Source organism: Morone saxatilis, unplaced genomic scaffold, assembly GCF_004916995.1.
Source record: "Morone saxatilis isolate NCDOM2014 unplaced genomic scaffold, NCSU_SB_2.0 Contig12, whole genome shotgun sequence".
Taxonomy (NCBI): domain Eukaryota; kingdom Metazoa; phylum Chordata; class Actinopteri; family Moronidae; genus Morone; species Morone saxatilis.
The window spans coordinates 11,327,301-11,345,043 of NW_023339674.1; the positions used below are offsets into that span (position 1 = coordinate 11,327,301).

Consider the following 17,743-nt stretch of genomic DNA (forward strand, 5'->3'; position numbering starts at 1 on the left):
GAGATGTCAGGCAGGAACAAGGCCCTTCCCGTCATGCCTACCGATGACACCAATGGAGAGGAAAAATGACCTCGACATGGCAATGTCATGACTGTCTTTCATAAGAGCAAAGCACGAGCTATTAATTATGTTTAGTTGGTGAGCAAGATTATCGATGGTGCAGTTGGATTATTCACATCAAAAGAATAGTGGCCAGCAGATGTTTGTTGGAATATTATTCTTCATAATTACGTCAGCTAAACTGAGAAGGATTAGTGTTCATTTTCATTCAGTGCAATGATTTTCTTCATCGGTAGTCAACAAAACGCTCCTGTAGGCAGGTCAATTAGCTGATTAAAAGATTATCCGAAATGTTTGTTGGCTACTGACTGTGCTGCTCATACAAGACAGAGCCCATCGTTGAGCTTAAAATCAATATCAATATCAATATAATACATTTCCATAGAGAGATAATTTATGTTTTTGGTTAGCATAATGACACAGCACTGTTTTTCCGTAAAGTAAACATGCCTGAAGCCTTTTGCAAACACTACAGTGCATAAAACTCCCACAAAGACAAACACAAGCCAGCTTGATGTCTGCTGAACTGTGATGAGGACACGAGCTCAGCAGGGGGCTGGAAGAAAGTAAATTCATTATCTTACTAAGCATCATGTATGCATTGCTGTGCATGTGAGCCTTATCCCCACGAGAAGCAGGCCCACGTCAGCGTGGTTTCATGCTAGGCCATTTGATTTATGGATTACGGTACTGGCATTATGCTCTGTTTACAGTAAATTAAGGCTCTATCTTGATAACTGCAGCCATGAGGACATCTTATCTTCCCACAGCGACATTTTGATGTGCTTGTTCAATAGCCTTGCTGTACCTGAAGGCCGCCATACCTCTCACATGTGATAGATTCCCACAAACTGTCCAGCTTTGACCGTGAACTCCAGGTCACCCCATGGTCCCCGGGTGCAGTCCTGTCGAACATTGTTTCACTGGCAGACATACTCAACCCATCAGACAGAAAGACCATGCAGCTGCACCCAAACACCCAACAATAGAATGCTTGTTCTAGGACAGAAAAGGTCGGGTCCCCTTTTTAGGGAAGGGGGTGATGTGAGCGGGTGGTAAAATATTTCAGGGGTTTTGCAATAGGATAATCCTTTGTGATGATCCCTTTGAATGAAAGCGATCATCTGCAGATTTGTGGAGCATTCAACGACGTGAAAAGCGTATCCTTCCACTTAAGAAATATTTTTTTACCGGATAGATAAATTGAGCAATATGTTCTGCACAAAACACTTTGACATATGAATATTTCCAAAAATTGCCTTACATCAGTTATGTACTATACTATATGTAGAACAGTGCATTTTACATTTATTTCTTTACTTCTTGATTCATTTATTTATTTCATGACTGGATAAAAGGCCAAGACAAAGAAAGAAAAATGTGCCGCAATCTGTGCAACACAATTAATTGTTAAAGTAACAGGAAATAATCAAATGTCAAAAACCCTGTGATGTGTAAATCAGTTCAATCGGGTCTATAAGTGAGCACATGTGTTGGAAACATGGTGTGGAAGTGAAAACAGAAAAACAAAAAAGTCTGGACTGCTAATCTGAGCTAATCAAACAGGAAATTTAATTAGCATTGTCATGACAGACAGCAAAATAACACAACAGCAACAAGAAATGTGACGTACGACGCATTAAAACTGACACTTCGCAGATGACCATTGGAAATGGAATCTAAGAGAATTAATGACACATTTTGAAGCGCAAAATATTTTGTTCTGTCTAGTGTTTTTTGTATGCTTTCACAGGACCCTTAACTAAAGCAAGGAAACAAAGGTTCAGACAAACACACACACTTGCACACAGGCACACACATACTTCTTTGTTGGAAGTATTTGCCAATTAGCAAGTTGTGGGGTTGGAGTGGTAATTAGACTTTCCAGTCGGCTGGTGTCTGTGTACAGCTTAGCTGAGACAGGTCCGAAGCTAAACGCCTCGCTATTTGTCCAGCAATTATGTCAGGTCCCCATGTCACAGTACAGACGTGACCAATTAGCTGTGCCAAGCTAAAGTGAAAGAGAGGGATTATGGCAGAGGAGATGGGAGCGGATGAAAAAGTAGACAGAGAACGGGTGTGGTGTGTGGAGCTCGTAAGAGGGCGAGAGTGAGGGATAGTCTGTAGGGAATAAGGGAGAATAAAAGGGAGTCTGGCTTTGGAAATGAGGGGAAGGAGCGGGTAAGGAGGGTGTAAGGGAGCGGATTACTTTTTTTTTTTCTATTGCTGTGTGATCATGTTTTGCATTGATCCTTGTCCTGACCGACATGTGGCTAAGACATGCTAATGCTTGTTGATATGTATGCTAATGCCGTCTCAGTGACTGAGTAGGGATACGATTTTTATTTATTTATTTATTTTATTTTATTGACGACTCAATAATTCTCCCTTACATTATATGACATACTTTGATTGAAACAGGCCTGCATACGATCAATAATCTCCAGCTCGGAGTAATGTGACACAGTGTCAACAGCCGTAGGAAAGTGTACAGTGGTCTAGTTCATCTTGGCATTGGTCCATATTTACCTCAAACTGACAGATCATACTACATATTGAGCACTGGAGCACCTGCTATCTGGGCTAGTCAAAACAACTCCTAATCTATGATATGGTCCCCAGTCTGTCTCAGGGTACACACAGATGGCGTGGTTAATTTTATTTCTTTTTGTGGGTTTTTTAAGTTTCCTCAGCCAAAGTGGTTCCACAAAGGAAAATAACAAATAACTACAGAAGATAGACTAAAATGCAGATTATGTGTCCATGAAATGCTGCTGGAACTTTCAGTCCATCACAGCAACATTGGAGAACAAGAAGCTGTTAAAGTTGTGGAGATCTGAAATGAAATTTATTGTGCCTGCTGCAACACAAAAAGAACCAACATAATCCTCTGTTGAAACTTCTCAGAGCGCATCAAGGGGGGAGCGTTTCGAAAATATCTGCTCTACCCAGACACCGAGACCACCCGATCCAAGGTTCTGTATTTAATTGGACAGGGAAAGGGAGAAAAGGGGAGCCATGGGACAAGGCGAGGGGCAGATGAGGTAGAATCTATGATCTGAGCATCTTTCCTATTTTTGCTGGAAAACAAGACTGTTGGCTCAGTGCCTGCAGAGAAGAGTGGAGCTCATATAAATTAGTGGGCTTGGAAGACAATATGGGGATCTTTGGTGTTGCGTGGTATTGACATAGCTCCAGTGTGGATGCCAAATGTTTTGATTTGATTGTGACAACATGTCTTGCAAACTTGTTAGGCTGTGAGCATATCGACCCTGTTGTGACAGTAACGTTTGAGAAATTATAACTGATTTGGAATTATGTCACTACATCTTGGTATTCCACTGGACAGATGTGCAATTTAATTCAGGCTTTTCACTGCTAAATTAGGCAATCTACTTTAGAATAGTGGTCTTTAACTCAAAGTAACAACATCAGTAATAGCAAGGAACATAGCAACTGAAGGAGCATTAGAAATAGATGAACTCTGGGTAACTTCTCCCAAGGATCAATATCCATTCATCAGGTGCCGGTAGCTATAAAGATGAAAGAAAGCATTAGAAAATATATATTTTTACAGACAGTGTTACTCTGAATGTCCTCAGGCTTTTCCGAGGCAGTGGGAATAATGCAGTCTCAACCTGTCTGAAACACAAACATCACATCAGACAGATTTGGATGCAATTCCTGCTTACAGGTATACTGTGCACATTTAAAGAAATATGCAGAGTTAAAGCTGGGACTGTGGTATGTTTATCTGAAGTAGATAGTTATCTGAACTGAGGCTTTTGGTGCCACTTATTGTGAAAACCATGTTATTGTAAAAAAAGCTACATGAAGTTCTGGTAATGATTATAGGAGCGAGAGATGGCCATAAATGATAAGCAGTGAAATTGAATGTGTTTGTCTTGGGCATTTACTTGACTGGAGAACATGTTTGTGATTATGTGTTGGCACGGTACCTCACGGAAGAACAATTTACTTTAAGTCCACATGGATGAATTATCAATTCAAAACACAATATAAAGACTCAGTCAGGAGATCGGGTCACATTTCTTAAATAATTTAATTGCAAAAGGGTCTTTTAAAAATATTTCTACAAGAATGCATCATCATTTTTTAGTAATTTGTTGTGTATGTCTGCACCATTAAATACATCTTAATGCTTTTCAAAGAGGAATTAACAATTGCATTTCTCAGCGCTTTATTCCGTCCCCCCTCCAAGTTCACTACACATGTACAGTTCTCTCTGAAACATATCACTTCCTTGTATAAAGAGGGGGTTTTCAAAAGTGACCAAAAGACAGATGTGGAGTGATCTTGTTAGAAGACAGAAGAAAACACAGTACTGTATATATTTATTTAAAACAGACAACTGAAGAAAATTTGTAAGTGGAGGGGTTTTCGGAGAGGGTGGGTGTGTTTGATGATCCGTGGATCATGTAAAATAGGGGAAGAAAGGTGGAAGGAATGTTGGGATAGTTTGGATCCTATTGGCACACATAGAGATAACCACATCTGACAAAGCCTAAACTCTGCTGATCAAAGTGTTTCTGTATAAAATGGCAATCCTTTTATTTCACACACTCTCACACACACACAAATATAACAGTCCATCATCATTTCAGCAACATGCAGTCAGAAGGAAGAACAAAAAAACACGAGTGAGTTTCTTTCCTCTCTGTGAATGTTGAATATTAAACACTCCCATGAATGTGTGAAAAATCCACTTAAAGATTAATTGTTTGCAGTTGATGTGGTGGCAGTTTAATCATTTTAAGATGTGCAACAGTGCCAGTTGAGCTCATCACTCACGGCCGGTTGACTTTAGTGAAGACAACTCCAGACCCTGGAGCAGCATGTGCACCTCATCAATAGTTCATGCAAGCTCCAAAGCGCTGCTATTTTTCATGAGTGGGCATGTCTGCCATCTGATTGTGTTTAGCCCCCATATGCCCCCCTTCTCTTTTTCTATGCTCATCAACTGTTTTTTGGTGTCACATGCGGAATTTGCAACAGAGGGGCTTAGCTGATTGAGCTGAGTGTAGGAAGAGGGATTAATATTGTATATTCCTGGGAGACTTTGGGGAAACGTGAGCTTCTGATTGCATTAATTCTGCTCTTCTGTCACCTCCAAAGGTAGACTCTATCACTCTTCCAAACAAAATGCTGTTTAGCTTTGAAGAGAAGCAAAATAATTCTGCAGAAAATGGTTGCTCGTCTAACAGGCACTTTCAACACTTTCACGTCATGATAACAAATCATGCTGACAATACTGGCGTTTCTGATTCTCCAGCAATTGTATCGGAAATCTTAACTGATGCTTTGATGAAACAAATGTAAGGATATTGAAGGATATATAAGGGTAATGTAGTTTGAGTACACAACAATTAAATTACTACTTGTTTGTGTACTACAACTGTTGGTTAGTAACCCCTTTACAGAGTGTACTAGCAGTATTGAAAACTTATGTGTGTGGAAGATGAAACAATATAAAACGGGAAACACATTGTTGTTTTGCATAATATTATCCACGACTTTGGAAGGGACTTAAGAGCGGCTGACAAAACTAATATGGCAAGACACACTGCATGGCCACTAACATCACGCTATCATTACACACCTAACTAATAATATTCACATATTGCATTGATCAGCTCCAACCCAAACAATATGGAGACTGTCTGGAAGATCACACTAGTGATGCAGCCCCATCCCTTCATCCACTACCTTCAAACACCCCTCTGTGAGAAGTGCAAATAGTATAGTCTCCGTGATGCAGCTGCTATCACTTAGGATGAGGGGCCTGCAGATTTTGGCTTTCTGCGTGCCAGGGCTGTTGATCCTGCACTGTACTAATCATGCAGCAGCCTGAGCTGAGACAGGATGATTGCAGGCCAGACAGGAAATGAAGAGAGATAATGATAGGTCAGCCTGCCGTATGTCTGTGCTCTCTGCATGCTCGTGTCCTCGCGATGCCAGATTGGCTGCTGCATTAATCGACCTGACAGACAAAGACCAATAGGTTTTTTCTTCTGACAGCTCTGGGTTCTTTGATGAGGATCGTGTTGCAAACTGAAAGTCTAGTGATGGAGCTTCACCTCTGGGATGATTGAAATGATTGGTAGGTAAACTGCATAATCTCTGGACCATCCCCTTAATGACTCGTCAACAGTCTGACAAGATGGGTTGGGAGGATCCCATTGTTGGAGGTGATGGTAAATAAGTAAAATTAAAACAGATAATTCCACAGATTTGCCCTAGAATGGTTTGCAGGAGGTTCACAGTTGAAAACAATGTGCCTGGAAGACGATTAGTAACAGCTCGGTGCTTCACAAATGCTCTTTATGTTGAAAATGAGAATCGATAGGGGAAGCTTAATATCCAGTTCAGGTGGCACACACAAACGTGGACACACCTACACAGACACTCAGACAACAATGGACGGAGAGCAAAAGGGCGACATGTTATTACCAGTATTCTAACCATGGGTGTTTTCTTCCTCCTGACTTTCCCCATTCTCTCTCTTCTTCCTTTGCTTTCTGTTAATTTCACTCTGAATCAAACATTTCACAACAGCACTTCCATTTTGTCAAAACACCATTTTTCTTTTGTCATTTTATCGTATTTTTGTTACAAAACATGTACAGGCTGTTTAGAACAACAACAAAAATACAATATCCAATTTATATGCAGTTTCCTTTGTTTAATAACCATCAATTCATCAGGTGAATCCTCTTGGAGTTTCTCTTCCTTCTGATTGTTCCAAGTCCACTGGATGGCCTACCATCCATTTGGGTGTTGGTGGGGTACAAATAAATACATAGGGCAGGATGTCAAGAAATTAAAACAAGAATTTTGATTATTTCTAAATCCAGATAATAGTAAGTAGAAAGTAAGGTGTCCATCATGGTTTCTCTCAGTTTCTGCATGATGCATATATATATATATAATTTTATATATATATGTATGTCCTAAGTTCATTTTTTGGATTCAATAAAAAAGAATGTTTAACAGTTGTCCACAGAATATAGCGTAATTGTTTCAGATATATTTGCTCCTTGTCACGGTTCAGTTCATGCGTTAATTCTCCACGGTGGCAAATAGCGGAAGCTGTATTGTACAGTATACTTGTGTGCAACTTGACACACCCGTACATCCAAGCACACTTAATCACACATACACGCACACATGCGCACACACACACATACAAAATCGCACACAAAAGGCCAAGTGGTCTTTCTATAGTGTTGCCACAGTCCTTGTCTCCCCTTAATCACTTCAAGCGTCCAGTGGGGGTACTTCGGTTTGACCGGCCATTTTGAAACCACAAATCTCCCAAAAAAAAGTGTAAGAAAGCCAAAAACAGAAAAGAAAAAAAAAATGGTGTGTGGACAAACAAAAATAAAACATTTGTATGCTTCAAAATACAATTGATGAGCAGGTGATCCCAAGCTGTGGAACTATCCTGAGTCACTTCAGGTCAGGGTGAAGAGGTCATCTGGTGACCTACTGAGGACTCTGCAGCCAAAACAAGCGTCCAGAAATGTGGCTGCCATCCTTTGACCTTTTTAACCTCTGTCATTCTCTTGACCTTTGACCTCATTTTACCTCTTCCATCACCTCACCCTTCTCCAGCAAGTGCCCTTTTAGATAACACACCTTCAATATGAAGATGGAGAAACACACACACATGTGCACAGTAAAACAACTTCTATCAGGGAAAGAACTGTCCTCTATCTCCTGCGGGTCCTCTTTTTTTTTGTTTCATTTTTTTTATGTGTGTGAACAATCGTTCACTTTTTCTTCACTATGTATTACGTCCATTGAAGATGGGTTGAGAGGTCAAGGGGAGGGACTCTTGTGTGAGGAACAGAGTGTGACGTTTCAGTTACAGGCTAAGGCCAACCTCACTAAAACACACATGCATGCAAACGTCAACCCACACCAGAGCTGGTGAGGCACGCATGGGATATAAGGGGGTCTTCTTCCTCTTTCAAAAACACACTAATTCTGATTGGATGGAAAAAGAAACAATGACGAATAACAAAAGAGCAAGAACAGGAAATGGTAGTGGTAGTGAAATAAAGAAAAAAAAATAGTCAGAGGCACTGCAAGCCAGTTTCATAGCATCTAATTGGCAGAGATGGGTCAGGCAGCTAGGGTTTTCCAATGGCTCTCTCTGGCACAGTTCCTCCCCCTTTTTCCTGTCTGGCTGTCCTTCAACTGCATCGGTCTGTGTATGTCCTGTCGCTCACACCTGGACAGGAAGTGTTTGGTTCATCTGTAGTCTCATGTCCTGAATGCTACCAAGAATCTTCTTCTGATGGCCAGCCAACGTTACCCCTATCCGCAGCAAGTCCCTGTGGAGCGAGAAGAAAGGAGAAGAAAATAAGAACAGGTGGCTCAGTCATAAAAAAAATAAAAGTGGACAAATATCACGTGTCCATAGTTGAAGTGCAAATTTCACTTTCCCACAAGTAAACACACACTCTACCAGGTGGGAACAGGGACAGGCAAGCACCTTGGCAATCACACATAAAATGACTGATGGAGGGTATGTCAACAAAATGGGGACACTCATCAAGCTATAGAGAATGTTGGTCTTAATGCAAAATACTTCTGTTGCCCAGCAGGTGGGCAAAAGAAGGCGAGTCAAAGGGCCATAATGGGATAGTTAATGATTAAAGAGCAAACCAAACTACTGTTGGCAGCTGGCAGACTTCACAGAGTCTTCACTACCCTGCCACGAGGCTCAGAATTATTAATTATTTTATTTTATTTTTTGTAAGATACTAGACAGATTACTCAGTTAGGGGCCTGTCATTCATACTTATAGAATGGGTCTGTGTGTCAGTAAATCAGCTTTTACTTGGTCACTGTTGCTCAACATTCTTCAGAAAAAGCTACAACCAATAAAGCTGGGAAGTGTAAATGTAACATTACAGAGTGATCTTTAAAGTAAGGGTCTTAACCTCAGGTTGAGGGTGCAGTGGGAAAATATGAAAATGTTGACATACAGTAGACATTACTACATCCTTAAAAAGGCCTGGGAGAGCGCACCTGCTTTGGTCGTCATTAGTCAGACGCCATAATCTAATCTTCATGGCCATGTTGGTTTAACACTGTACAATAACATCACAAGAACCTCTCTTTTCCGCCCGCTTGTTTGATTTCCCCAGTTGATAGCTGAGGAGAGAGCGGACGGCGTCTGGGGCAGCGATTAGCCGACTGTTGGGGCTCTGCCACAGTCTGCGTCCTCTCCGTTCAGTCTCTCACACACACACACAAATACTGGATAACCTAATATTACATGCACACACCATACACTCTACTTGTCTCAATGACTTTGTGGCTCCATCTATTGTAGTACAAAAGTGTGTACCTCAACCCACACATGAACAAATGCACACAGGCATACAGTACGTGCAAGTGCACACACACCCAGGTCCGCACTGCACACCCATCCTTTCCAAAGCCAGATAAAGGTGCATCATCGTAATTTCACACAAATAAATGGTGTTTTTTTTTGTTTTTTCATATTTCGTCATCCCCATCAGTGCAGCAATGGAGGATGAAATGATAATAAATGGGCACCATTAGAGGAATTACTGGCCATTAAGGGCAACAGAGAGCCACAGTACACCACACCTGTCAGCCTGGCCAAATTGAAACAAATTACCCCCACCTCCATTGCCTATTATGCAGTTAATGAGGATAATGTATTTATCATTATAATCCTAATTCATTTATTTGATCATCACTAGCCTTCAATTTCCATGACTTCCATTACATAATTTCCTGTTTGTACACACGGCATAAGGTGGGTGAGTCGTCAAGGTCAACTGGAGATCGTAGTTAAAGGAAGCCGCTACAAGTGCTTGCTGAAAATTGTACTGCACTGTTAAATTGTGCATTTGTTGATTGTCTATCCAATTTGTTAGCTTCTGAAGCAGGTGATTGTTACTAGTCCAGTCCTGATTGCATAATCCTCCCCATTCTACAGCAAACCTACCCTGATTTGTCAATTACACACCAAATTACAGGAAAAGCACAGATGATCTTATGTTTTCTCATCCCCTGGATAATCTCTCTCTCGTGTCTCTTGGAAGGTTGTGTTTCCAGTAAATCACATTTTCCTTTTTAAAACTACCTCCATACACTACATTATGTCTACATAAATACTGGCGCAGTAAAATGCATGCTACTGTATGTCTTCAAGGCATGATTTATCTTCAAAGCACTACAAATGTACTTCTGAAATGTCTGCTAAATGCACCAATATAGTAAAATGTGATTTTTTTCATCCTAAATTACTTGGTGTCTGAGCCTATAAGAGCCCATTCCACATCTTACCATGTTTAATTTAGCCATGAGACTATTTTTATTCCCTCAAGGTCAATCTGTGTAACATTAATTTGACTCTCAAACTCAGCCCAGTCAATCACTTTAGGCCTGATTAGCTGAATCTACTCCCTCTACACTCACTCTGCTGTCATCTGGGCCACCAGGTCAAAGGAAGCAAATCCGGCGTTGACGAAGTTGTCACGGTAGCGGCTCATCTTGATGGCATCCAGCCAGTCCCCCACAGTGGTGAAAGTGGTATAGTCTGGCACACAGCGGTCAAGCAAGGGCTGGGAGACCCTACAGTGGGGAGGGGGAGGGACAAGGGAGAAAGAGAAACAGAGAGAGAGAGAGAGAGAGGGTTAAGGTCGTCACTCTACTGCCTCTACCGGCCAACCTCACCCCCAAACGCCCCCCACTGAGCGCCACCTCTCCATCTCTCTTCTCCCCTCTCCTCTCCTCTCCTCCACATGTAAGGAGTTGTGTGCAGGGGTTGGGGGCGTGTGGGGGGGCACGTTTATGACTGTGGAGAGACTGGCTGGAGGCTCGGGTGGTGGATGCTGGCGCTGTAGCTGGTGAGGTGAGGTGGTGCGTGTTCACAGAGAACAACATGTCAAATCTGGTCTTAACTGATAGCTACCCGCATTGTAATTTACAAGGAACCACATCAGATTTAGAAGAAACTATACACATTTGCTAACATCAAACATTAAAACAACAGGTGTCATAGTAACCATGTGGGCAAAATTCTCCCACGTATCCCATATGAACCCTTATGAAATCGTGGAGATATCTTGATAGCTGTCTTTCTGTTTTTGGTTCCTGTTCTCCTCGTTGCAATGAGATGTCAGTGTGTTGCATGGGGACTGACAAAACAAAAATAAAATCCCACATGAAATCCAATCTGAGTGGTTGTACTGGGTTGCACTTTCAAACCACCTACAAATGTGGTTTAAATATGATCTGGAAAGATTGCATTCCATGCGGTTTTGCCGGTCAGCTCAAATCAGATTTGGGCTTCCTTTATGAACATGAGCTTAACTAGTGCGATATAAGCCATATGCTGTACAGTACATTGTTATTGCATTTAATGTGCATTGTCTCAGGGTGTGTTTGAGGAGAAAAATACTTAATGGTAATGGAGATATAATCTGTGGAATGTAAACACAGATGTTCACATGTCTGTGTTGTGCATGGTAGGACTGACTCATGAACCTGTGGACGCTGGCAACATGGAAGGAGCGTTTGACTGTGTAGCTGTGTGTATATGAATGTACTAAATTTAGTCTTTACTTCTTTACTTGGTGTGTGTGTATGGGTGTGTGTGTGTGTGTGTGTGTATTCCTGAGTGTGTTCTGCATGTTCCTGCGCACCTGTTGACAGCGCAAAAGGGCCTTTCTAAAGAAGAAAGTGTGCGCTGATCAATGCTGTAGATAGAGAGGCCACCTTAGGAGTTTTAATAAAACTGTGCTACAACTCAGAGCGAAGTGGAGCGGATGAACAAGAGAGGACGTGGAGGGAGGTTGAAGGAGGAGAAACAGATGAGGGAGCAGGCAAAGAGAAAGAGCACCACTGTCTCCCCTCCTCTCTGCTCTGTTGATCCCTGTCATCCTTTTTGATGGCATTAGATTCATTAACAATTAAAAAAGGAATGAAGGGAGAAAGAGGGAGAAAAGAGAAAAAAGCCATGGAGGGGGAGTTAATAACAGTGATACAGAGGCTCCATTGAGTGGTGTAGATGGAGCAATTTTTTAATAAGGCCTGTGCTTTGGAGCCCAAGGCCTCAGGCCGTCGTTAACGACAGACTCTGGCTTCTCTTAATGGAGTATTGTTAGTCCTCCTCTAAAGTTGGCTTCAAAAGGGTCCAGATCATTGCTGGCCATGTGTGAGCCACAAGCAGAAACACAGCAGGAAAGCTGGGTAATACTGCACGCTAGCTGGTGAGACAGTTACAGGCTGAGCCCATATTCCAGTTCACTTGTTGTGAGTTTCAGTTTCTCCAAAGGGCTGTTTTGTTTTTAAGAGGTTTAGAGAGTGGATGTGATTCATTTCTCAAGTAAGAATTTCTGCATTTACAACTGCTTCGTTCTTTGCTTTTCTCCCTGGTCATGGAATCATTTGCAAAACGTGCTACATCTTATGATCTAGTCCCCTTCGGAAGAATTTAAACACATGTTAAAAGTCCATGTAACTGAGAAATGTAACTGCCCTATTTGAGCTTGATTTAGTCCTTTCCTTGTGCGTGTGATTTGTTTCCCCCTACAATTATGTTTAATTTCTATTTAATTGTAACAGGTTTGTTGTGTTATCCAGGTCTCCCTCTGAAAAGAGATTTCAATCTCAAGGGACTTCCTGGTTAAATAAAAGTTAAATAAATAAATGAGAGACACTCAGCAGTAGAAAGATAAACACAGAAATGACTCATGCTAAAGTGCTGGAAGCCTAATATCACCAAAGCTCAATTACTCATTACACTTTACACTTACAATGCAATATGCAGTCATGTCAAGTACACATAACACACACAACCAAAGGACTTTTATGCCAGACAGTGTTAGCTAACCTCCAGCCACCCTTCAACGCCGAACAGGACGACGGTATCATCCCTCACTTCTCCCTTGTTAGGTTTGTCGGCAGGAGGCCACCTCTCCGCTGGCCCGTTTAAAATCTCGTTAGTGGCTAATTAAAAGGCGCTCCCATCTCTTTTTTGCATCGCCTTAATCGAGCTAATTAACCGCAAGCTTAATCTTCTAAGAACGTCACTCCGGTGGCCAACCGAGACCCTGATTTTCCCCATGAGCCCAAACCAGGATTGTCTGTGGCCCTCCCTCAAGACAGAAAGACCCTGATGCAGGGACAGATAGGTAGGTCATCCCCCTCCCTATTGCTCCAACTCTGCCACCTTCTATTCTCCAAACTCTTTCCAAGAAACAGTTTGCAGAGAGTGGTAGTGCAGCTAAATGTAGATGTGACATTATTGATTGAGCTCCCAGTTGGTTGGGGAGTTGCTTTAAGGGCTGCATTGAGCGATGGTAATTTGGATTTGCATAATGGCCAAGGCTGCATTTGTGAGAACTACAGAGTTGTATGGGAAGAAATGTGCACTTTATAGGAGAGATTGTTACAGCTGAGTCAGAGTGACTCACATACACTGTATCAACTTGGATAAGGAATATTTGTACAATGGAAATCATTATCGCAGTTGCTCTGGCTCAGGTGCAAATGAAATGTTTCAGCCAGTACTCTCACGGCTAAAAAGTCAACTGACTTCATTCTATAAACTAATGACCTGCAACTGCAGAATATTACAAAAGTCCAGCAGGTCTCCTCCAACATATGATTTGAGAAAACCAGAGAAGATTTTATAGAGCGATCAACACTAATATCCATAATGCTTTGACTATAATTATATATTATTGCCCTTTATGAAGATCACTAATCCACCTAATAAAACTCAACAAGGATCTCCAGGGAAACAAAGATCAACAGTATCACAGTTAAAGTCTATTTCTCTAATTACCAGCTCCACCACACATACTGTACAAGATTCAGCATTTGCTTTACTTGACAGGGCTTTCATACTGATTCTGAACTTAATGTGACCATCACACTTTTTATATCATAATATTACAGCTTACCCAGTAGACTGTGTGCTGTTGGTGACCACCTTGAGGCTGGCAGCATTGCGGATAAGCTTATCCAGCGTGGCCACAATCTGGGTGAATTTGGGTCGCAGGTTCCTCTCTTTCACCCAGCAGTCCAACATGAGTTGGTGCAGTGCTGTGGGGCAGTCCATGGGTGGGGGCAGTCGATAGTCCTGCTCCACAGCATTTATCACCTGAGGAAGGGTGACAGAGAAATCACAATCACTTCCAATCACGAAATATAGTGTAGAGGGAGGATGGACAACACAAGGAGAGAGATGGGTCGATGAAAAGAGCAAGTGAGGGAGGACAGAAGAGGATAAATGAGGGAAATGATGGGAGAGTCAGAGATAAACATGAAAAGGGCTTTAGGGAATACATAGATATAAGGGCCAGAGTGGAGGAGTGGCAGTTGTGGGTGGGTATGTAAAGAGAGAACTGCTTTTAGACAGTGATAGCAAAAGTGCTTAAAAACTATATTTATATCTTCTACTGCAAAATGCTACTGTAATGTTGAATATTTCAGTAAAGTTTTTTTTTCAAATGATCAATACCAATGTAACATTAAGTATGCATATATCACATCATAGTAAAAAAAAAAAAAAATCCTCATATCAGCTTACATCTTGATTGCTCATGTCCCAGTACGGCCGCTCCCCATACGACATCACTTCCCACATGACAATGCCGTAGCTCCACACATCACTGGCCGAGGTGAACTTCCTGTAGGCAATCGCCTCAGGAGCCGTCCAGCGAATGGGGATTTTTCCTCCCTGTGGATATGCGAATGAGTAGGTGAGCATGAAATACTGGAGGGATGGAGCACAAACACAGGATCACACACATACGAGAGGAAGAGAGAGGGTGAGAAAAACAGTCTAAGGGAAATGTTGGTCCACAACACATGGGTCCATGCAGTACAACGCAAACACCACATACACAGGTTAGTAACACAGTTACATAAAATGATATGTACAAACATGTGAAGCTAGGAGAATATTTAATGTGCTACAAACTATTTTTTAACATCAATATATCACAATCATCAAATTATCTAATACACCTACCAGACAAACTGAATCGTAGGTGAGGTGATTGGCATCTCATGCCAGCAGTGTCTCTCATTCTTAAAGAATACACTTCCCAATTAACACCATTGCTTCCTGTCAACAAGAGACTTGCCATTCCTCACCCCTGACATTGCTCTGTGTGTTTTTGCTTTTTCACATAAACTAAACTTTGTACACAGGCCGGAGGAGGCTTCCTATCTTTATACCAGAGCTCATGTTCTGACAATTATATAATTGCCATATTTATACAATTATAGTCTTAAAGTCCCCTTTCCCACGTGCCTTAACCTGCTTTGTCAGTTTTACATGTTATGTCATGTGAGAATAGCCAAAATATTCAATTTCGAATAGGTTCAACACAAGGATCTTTGTTTCGTTAAATTTCTAGAAATCGGTTACAGCTTCAGTGGAAACACCCAACATTTCCAGGTAAAATTTTACATAGCCACAAAAGTGTCTCTGGAGGTTTTGTGTGACTCCAAAATGTAATTTAAACATCAATTTAGCTGCAATTTCTTTGGCTTAGTCATTTGTTCCAACTCTTCTTGTTTTTCCCACCTGCCATTTACAGTGAGAATAAAAAAAACTCCCTTCCTACCCATAATGGTCATGTCATGTGGGAACAGACTTGACACAGATCTATTTTTTGAATACACTCATACTTGCCAATTTTGTGGATTAATTTGTAAAGGGGGCTGAAATGAACATACTAGTGATGCATTGATGTTAAAAATCATTATATGTAGCACATTTAAACATTGATTTTAAACATGAATAAACTTACACACAAACACATACACACATTTATATCTTGACTCACCAGGGAGCTAGTGTAGGTGGGGTCTGTAGGGTCATCCTCGAGGAAACGAGATAGGCCGAAGTCAGACACCTTACACACCAGATTACTGTTGACCAAGATGTTACGGGCAGCCAAGTCTCTGTGCACGTAGTTCATGTCTGACAGATACTTCATGCCTGCTGCGATACCTCGCAGCATGCCAACCAGCTGGATCACTGTGAACTGCCCGTCATTTAGCTGGCAAAGAAAAAAATGGGAATGACAAGGATGAATTTGACTGTAGATCAAGATTGCATTTTCAAAAGAATATATGTAACTTTATTTGTCCTTCCTATCTTCATTTTTCAGTGTCTCTTACTTTCTTTGCATATGTCCTCTTACCTCCACCTTTAATCTCCAATCACTTCACACTGTAACGTATTTCTCAGTTCTACCTATCCATCCTCCATTCCAGTCTTCTCTATATCTCCTTGTATCACTCCCCTTTCTCTGGCAGACAATGTATGATGTGACTTTGAGACAGTGATTCATTGGAGACTGAGCCCTTTGTAAATGTCACCAATTGCCTGAATACAGCATTTGTAAGATAACCATTGTGGGTTCTGCAGCAGAGCTTAAAAAGACCTTTTACGGCTCCAAAGAAAGTGAGATAACTAAAAGCAAGATCAAACAGATCTGGGAAGGCTTATTTGCCAGATAGTGTTGCATTATTGATAAAATTACAAGTAGCTAATATTTATTTATATTTAGTTATTCTTGTGTGTAATGTGATCATGGGTGCCTGTTTTTACTCACCCTTAGGAAGGAGTCCAATGCTCCATTCTCCATGAACTCAGTCACAATCATTACTGGCCGACTCTTGGTGACCACACCTTCCAGACGGATAATGTTGGGATGGTCGAACTGGCCCATGATAGAAGCCTCAGACAGGAAGTCTCGCCTCTGGCGGTCAGTGTAGCCCACCTTGAGAGTCTTGATGGCGACAATGATCTCCCGGCGCCCAGGCAGCTTGAGGCGACCGCGGCAGACCTCCCCAAACTCTCCTGCGAGAGCCCACGTGAGACAGCCAGAGAAACAGCAAAAGGAGATAGAGAGAAAGAGGGAGGGGAGAGAGGAATGACGGAAGAGTGGAGGAGAGTGGGGGAAAAGAGGGGAGAGGGGACAGTTAACTGGTTAGAACCAAGGAGCCAGGGAAGGGTAGCAGGAGGGGTGGGACAGGGGGAACTGCAAGAGAAGCCAGGACTCTAGGCCAGTGTCAGAGGATGGTGGTGATAGGGGAGCATACAATGACTTTGTGCTGTTATGCTACAGATTAAAGGAAACAGCATGATGAGTGTGAGGCATGATGATGGAATATGAGAAGATGATGATGTTGAGATGATGAGTTGAAAAAAACGCATGTTGAAATGAAAAAAAGGATAAAGTAGGGTCACAGGGTGAGAGGAGCTCAAAGGGACAGAGGAGGAAGGGGGCAAGGTTCAGGGGGGTGGTGCTAAGCTTCAGAGAAGCGGGCACAGGAGGAGGAGATAGGTGGAGACAGAAGTTTGGGGGTTCTTGGGGTTGTGGACGCTTTACGTTTAGAGTCTACACCAAGCGTGTGCAAGAATGCAAGACAAATTAGGCGATGAGAGCAATGTGTGTCAACATGGGTGCAAAGGTGATTAAGTGGGGGAAGTCAGGGGGAGGTGGGAAAGGGTATGGAGTAATGGAGGGATGGATTGAGGATGGGGTAGAGGAGAGGAGGGGGACAGGGAAGACAGGGGTTGAGGGTTCGTCACTTAAAAGGCGAATGCTGGGAAGCGACGGGTTTCAAGTAGTAGCCTCAGCAG

General features: G+C 42.0%; 1 protein-coding gene across 6 annotated transcripts in view; it reads right to left on the minus strand.

The window, feature by feature from the left end:
* Positions 1-4,099: 4,099 nt before the first annotated feature.
* Positions 4,100-17,743, minus strand: part of LOC118321829 (ephrin type-B receptor 3-like) — a 60,998-nt gene continuing 47,354 nt past the window's right edge. For 4 of the 6 annotated variants that reach the window (XM_035653353.1, XM_035653351.1, XM_035653352.1 and 1 more), the window contains exons 11-16: positions 16,710-16,957; positions 15,936-16,151; positions 14,669-14,818; positions 14,040-14,239; positions 10,546-10,701; positions 4,100-8,420 (exon numbers count right to left, since the gene is read on the minus strand). In XM_035653353.1, coding sequence (XP_035509246.1) covers positions 8,312-8,420; positions 10,546-10,701; positions 14,040-14,239; positions 14,669-14,818; positions 15,936-16,151; positions 16,710-16,957 — 1,079 coding nt within the window. In that variant the 3' untranslated portion in view covers positions 4,100-8,311. The remainder of the gene's footprint in view (positions 8,421-10,545; positions 10,702-14,039; positions 14,240-14,668; positions 14,819-15,935; positions 16,152-16,709; positions 16,958-17,743) is intronic. The other 2 variants (XM_035653355.1, XM_035653354.1) reach the window with 1 other exon arrangement.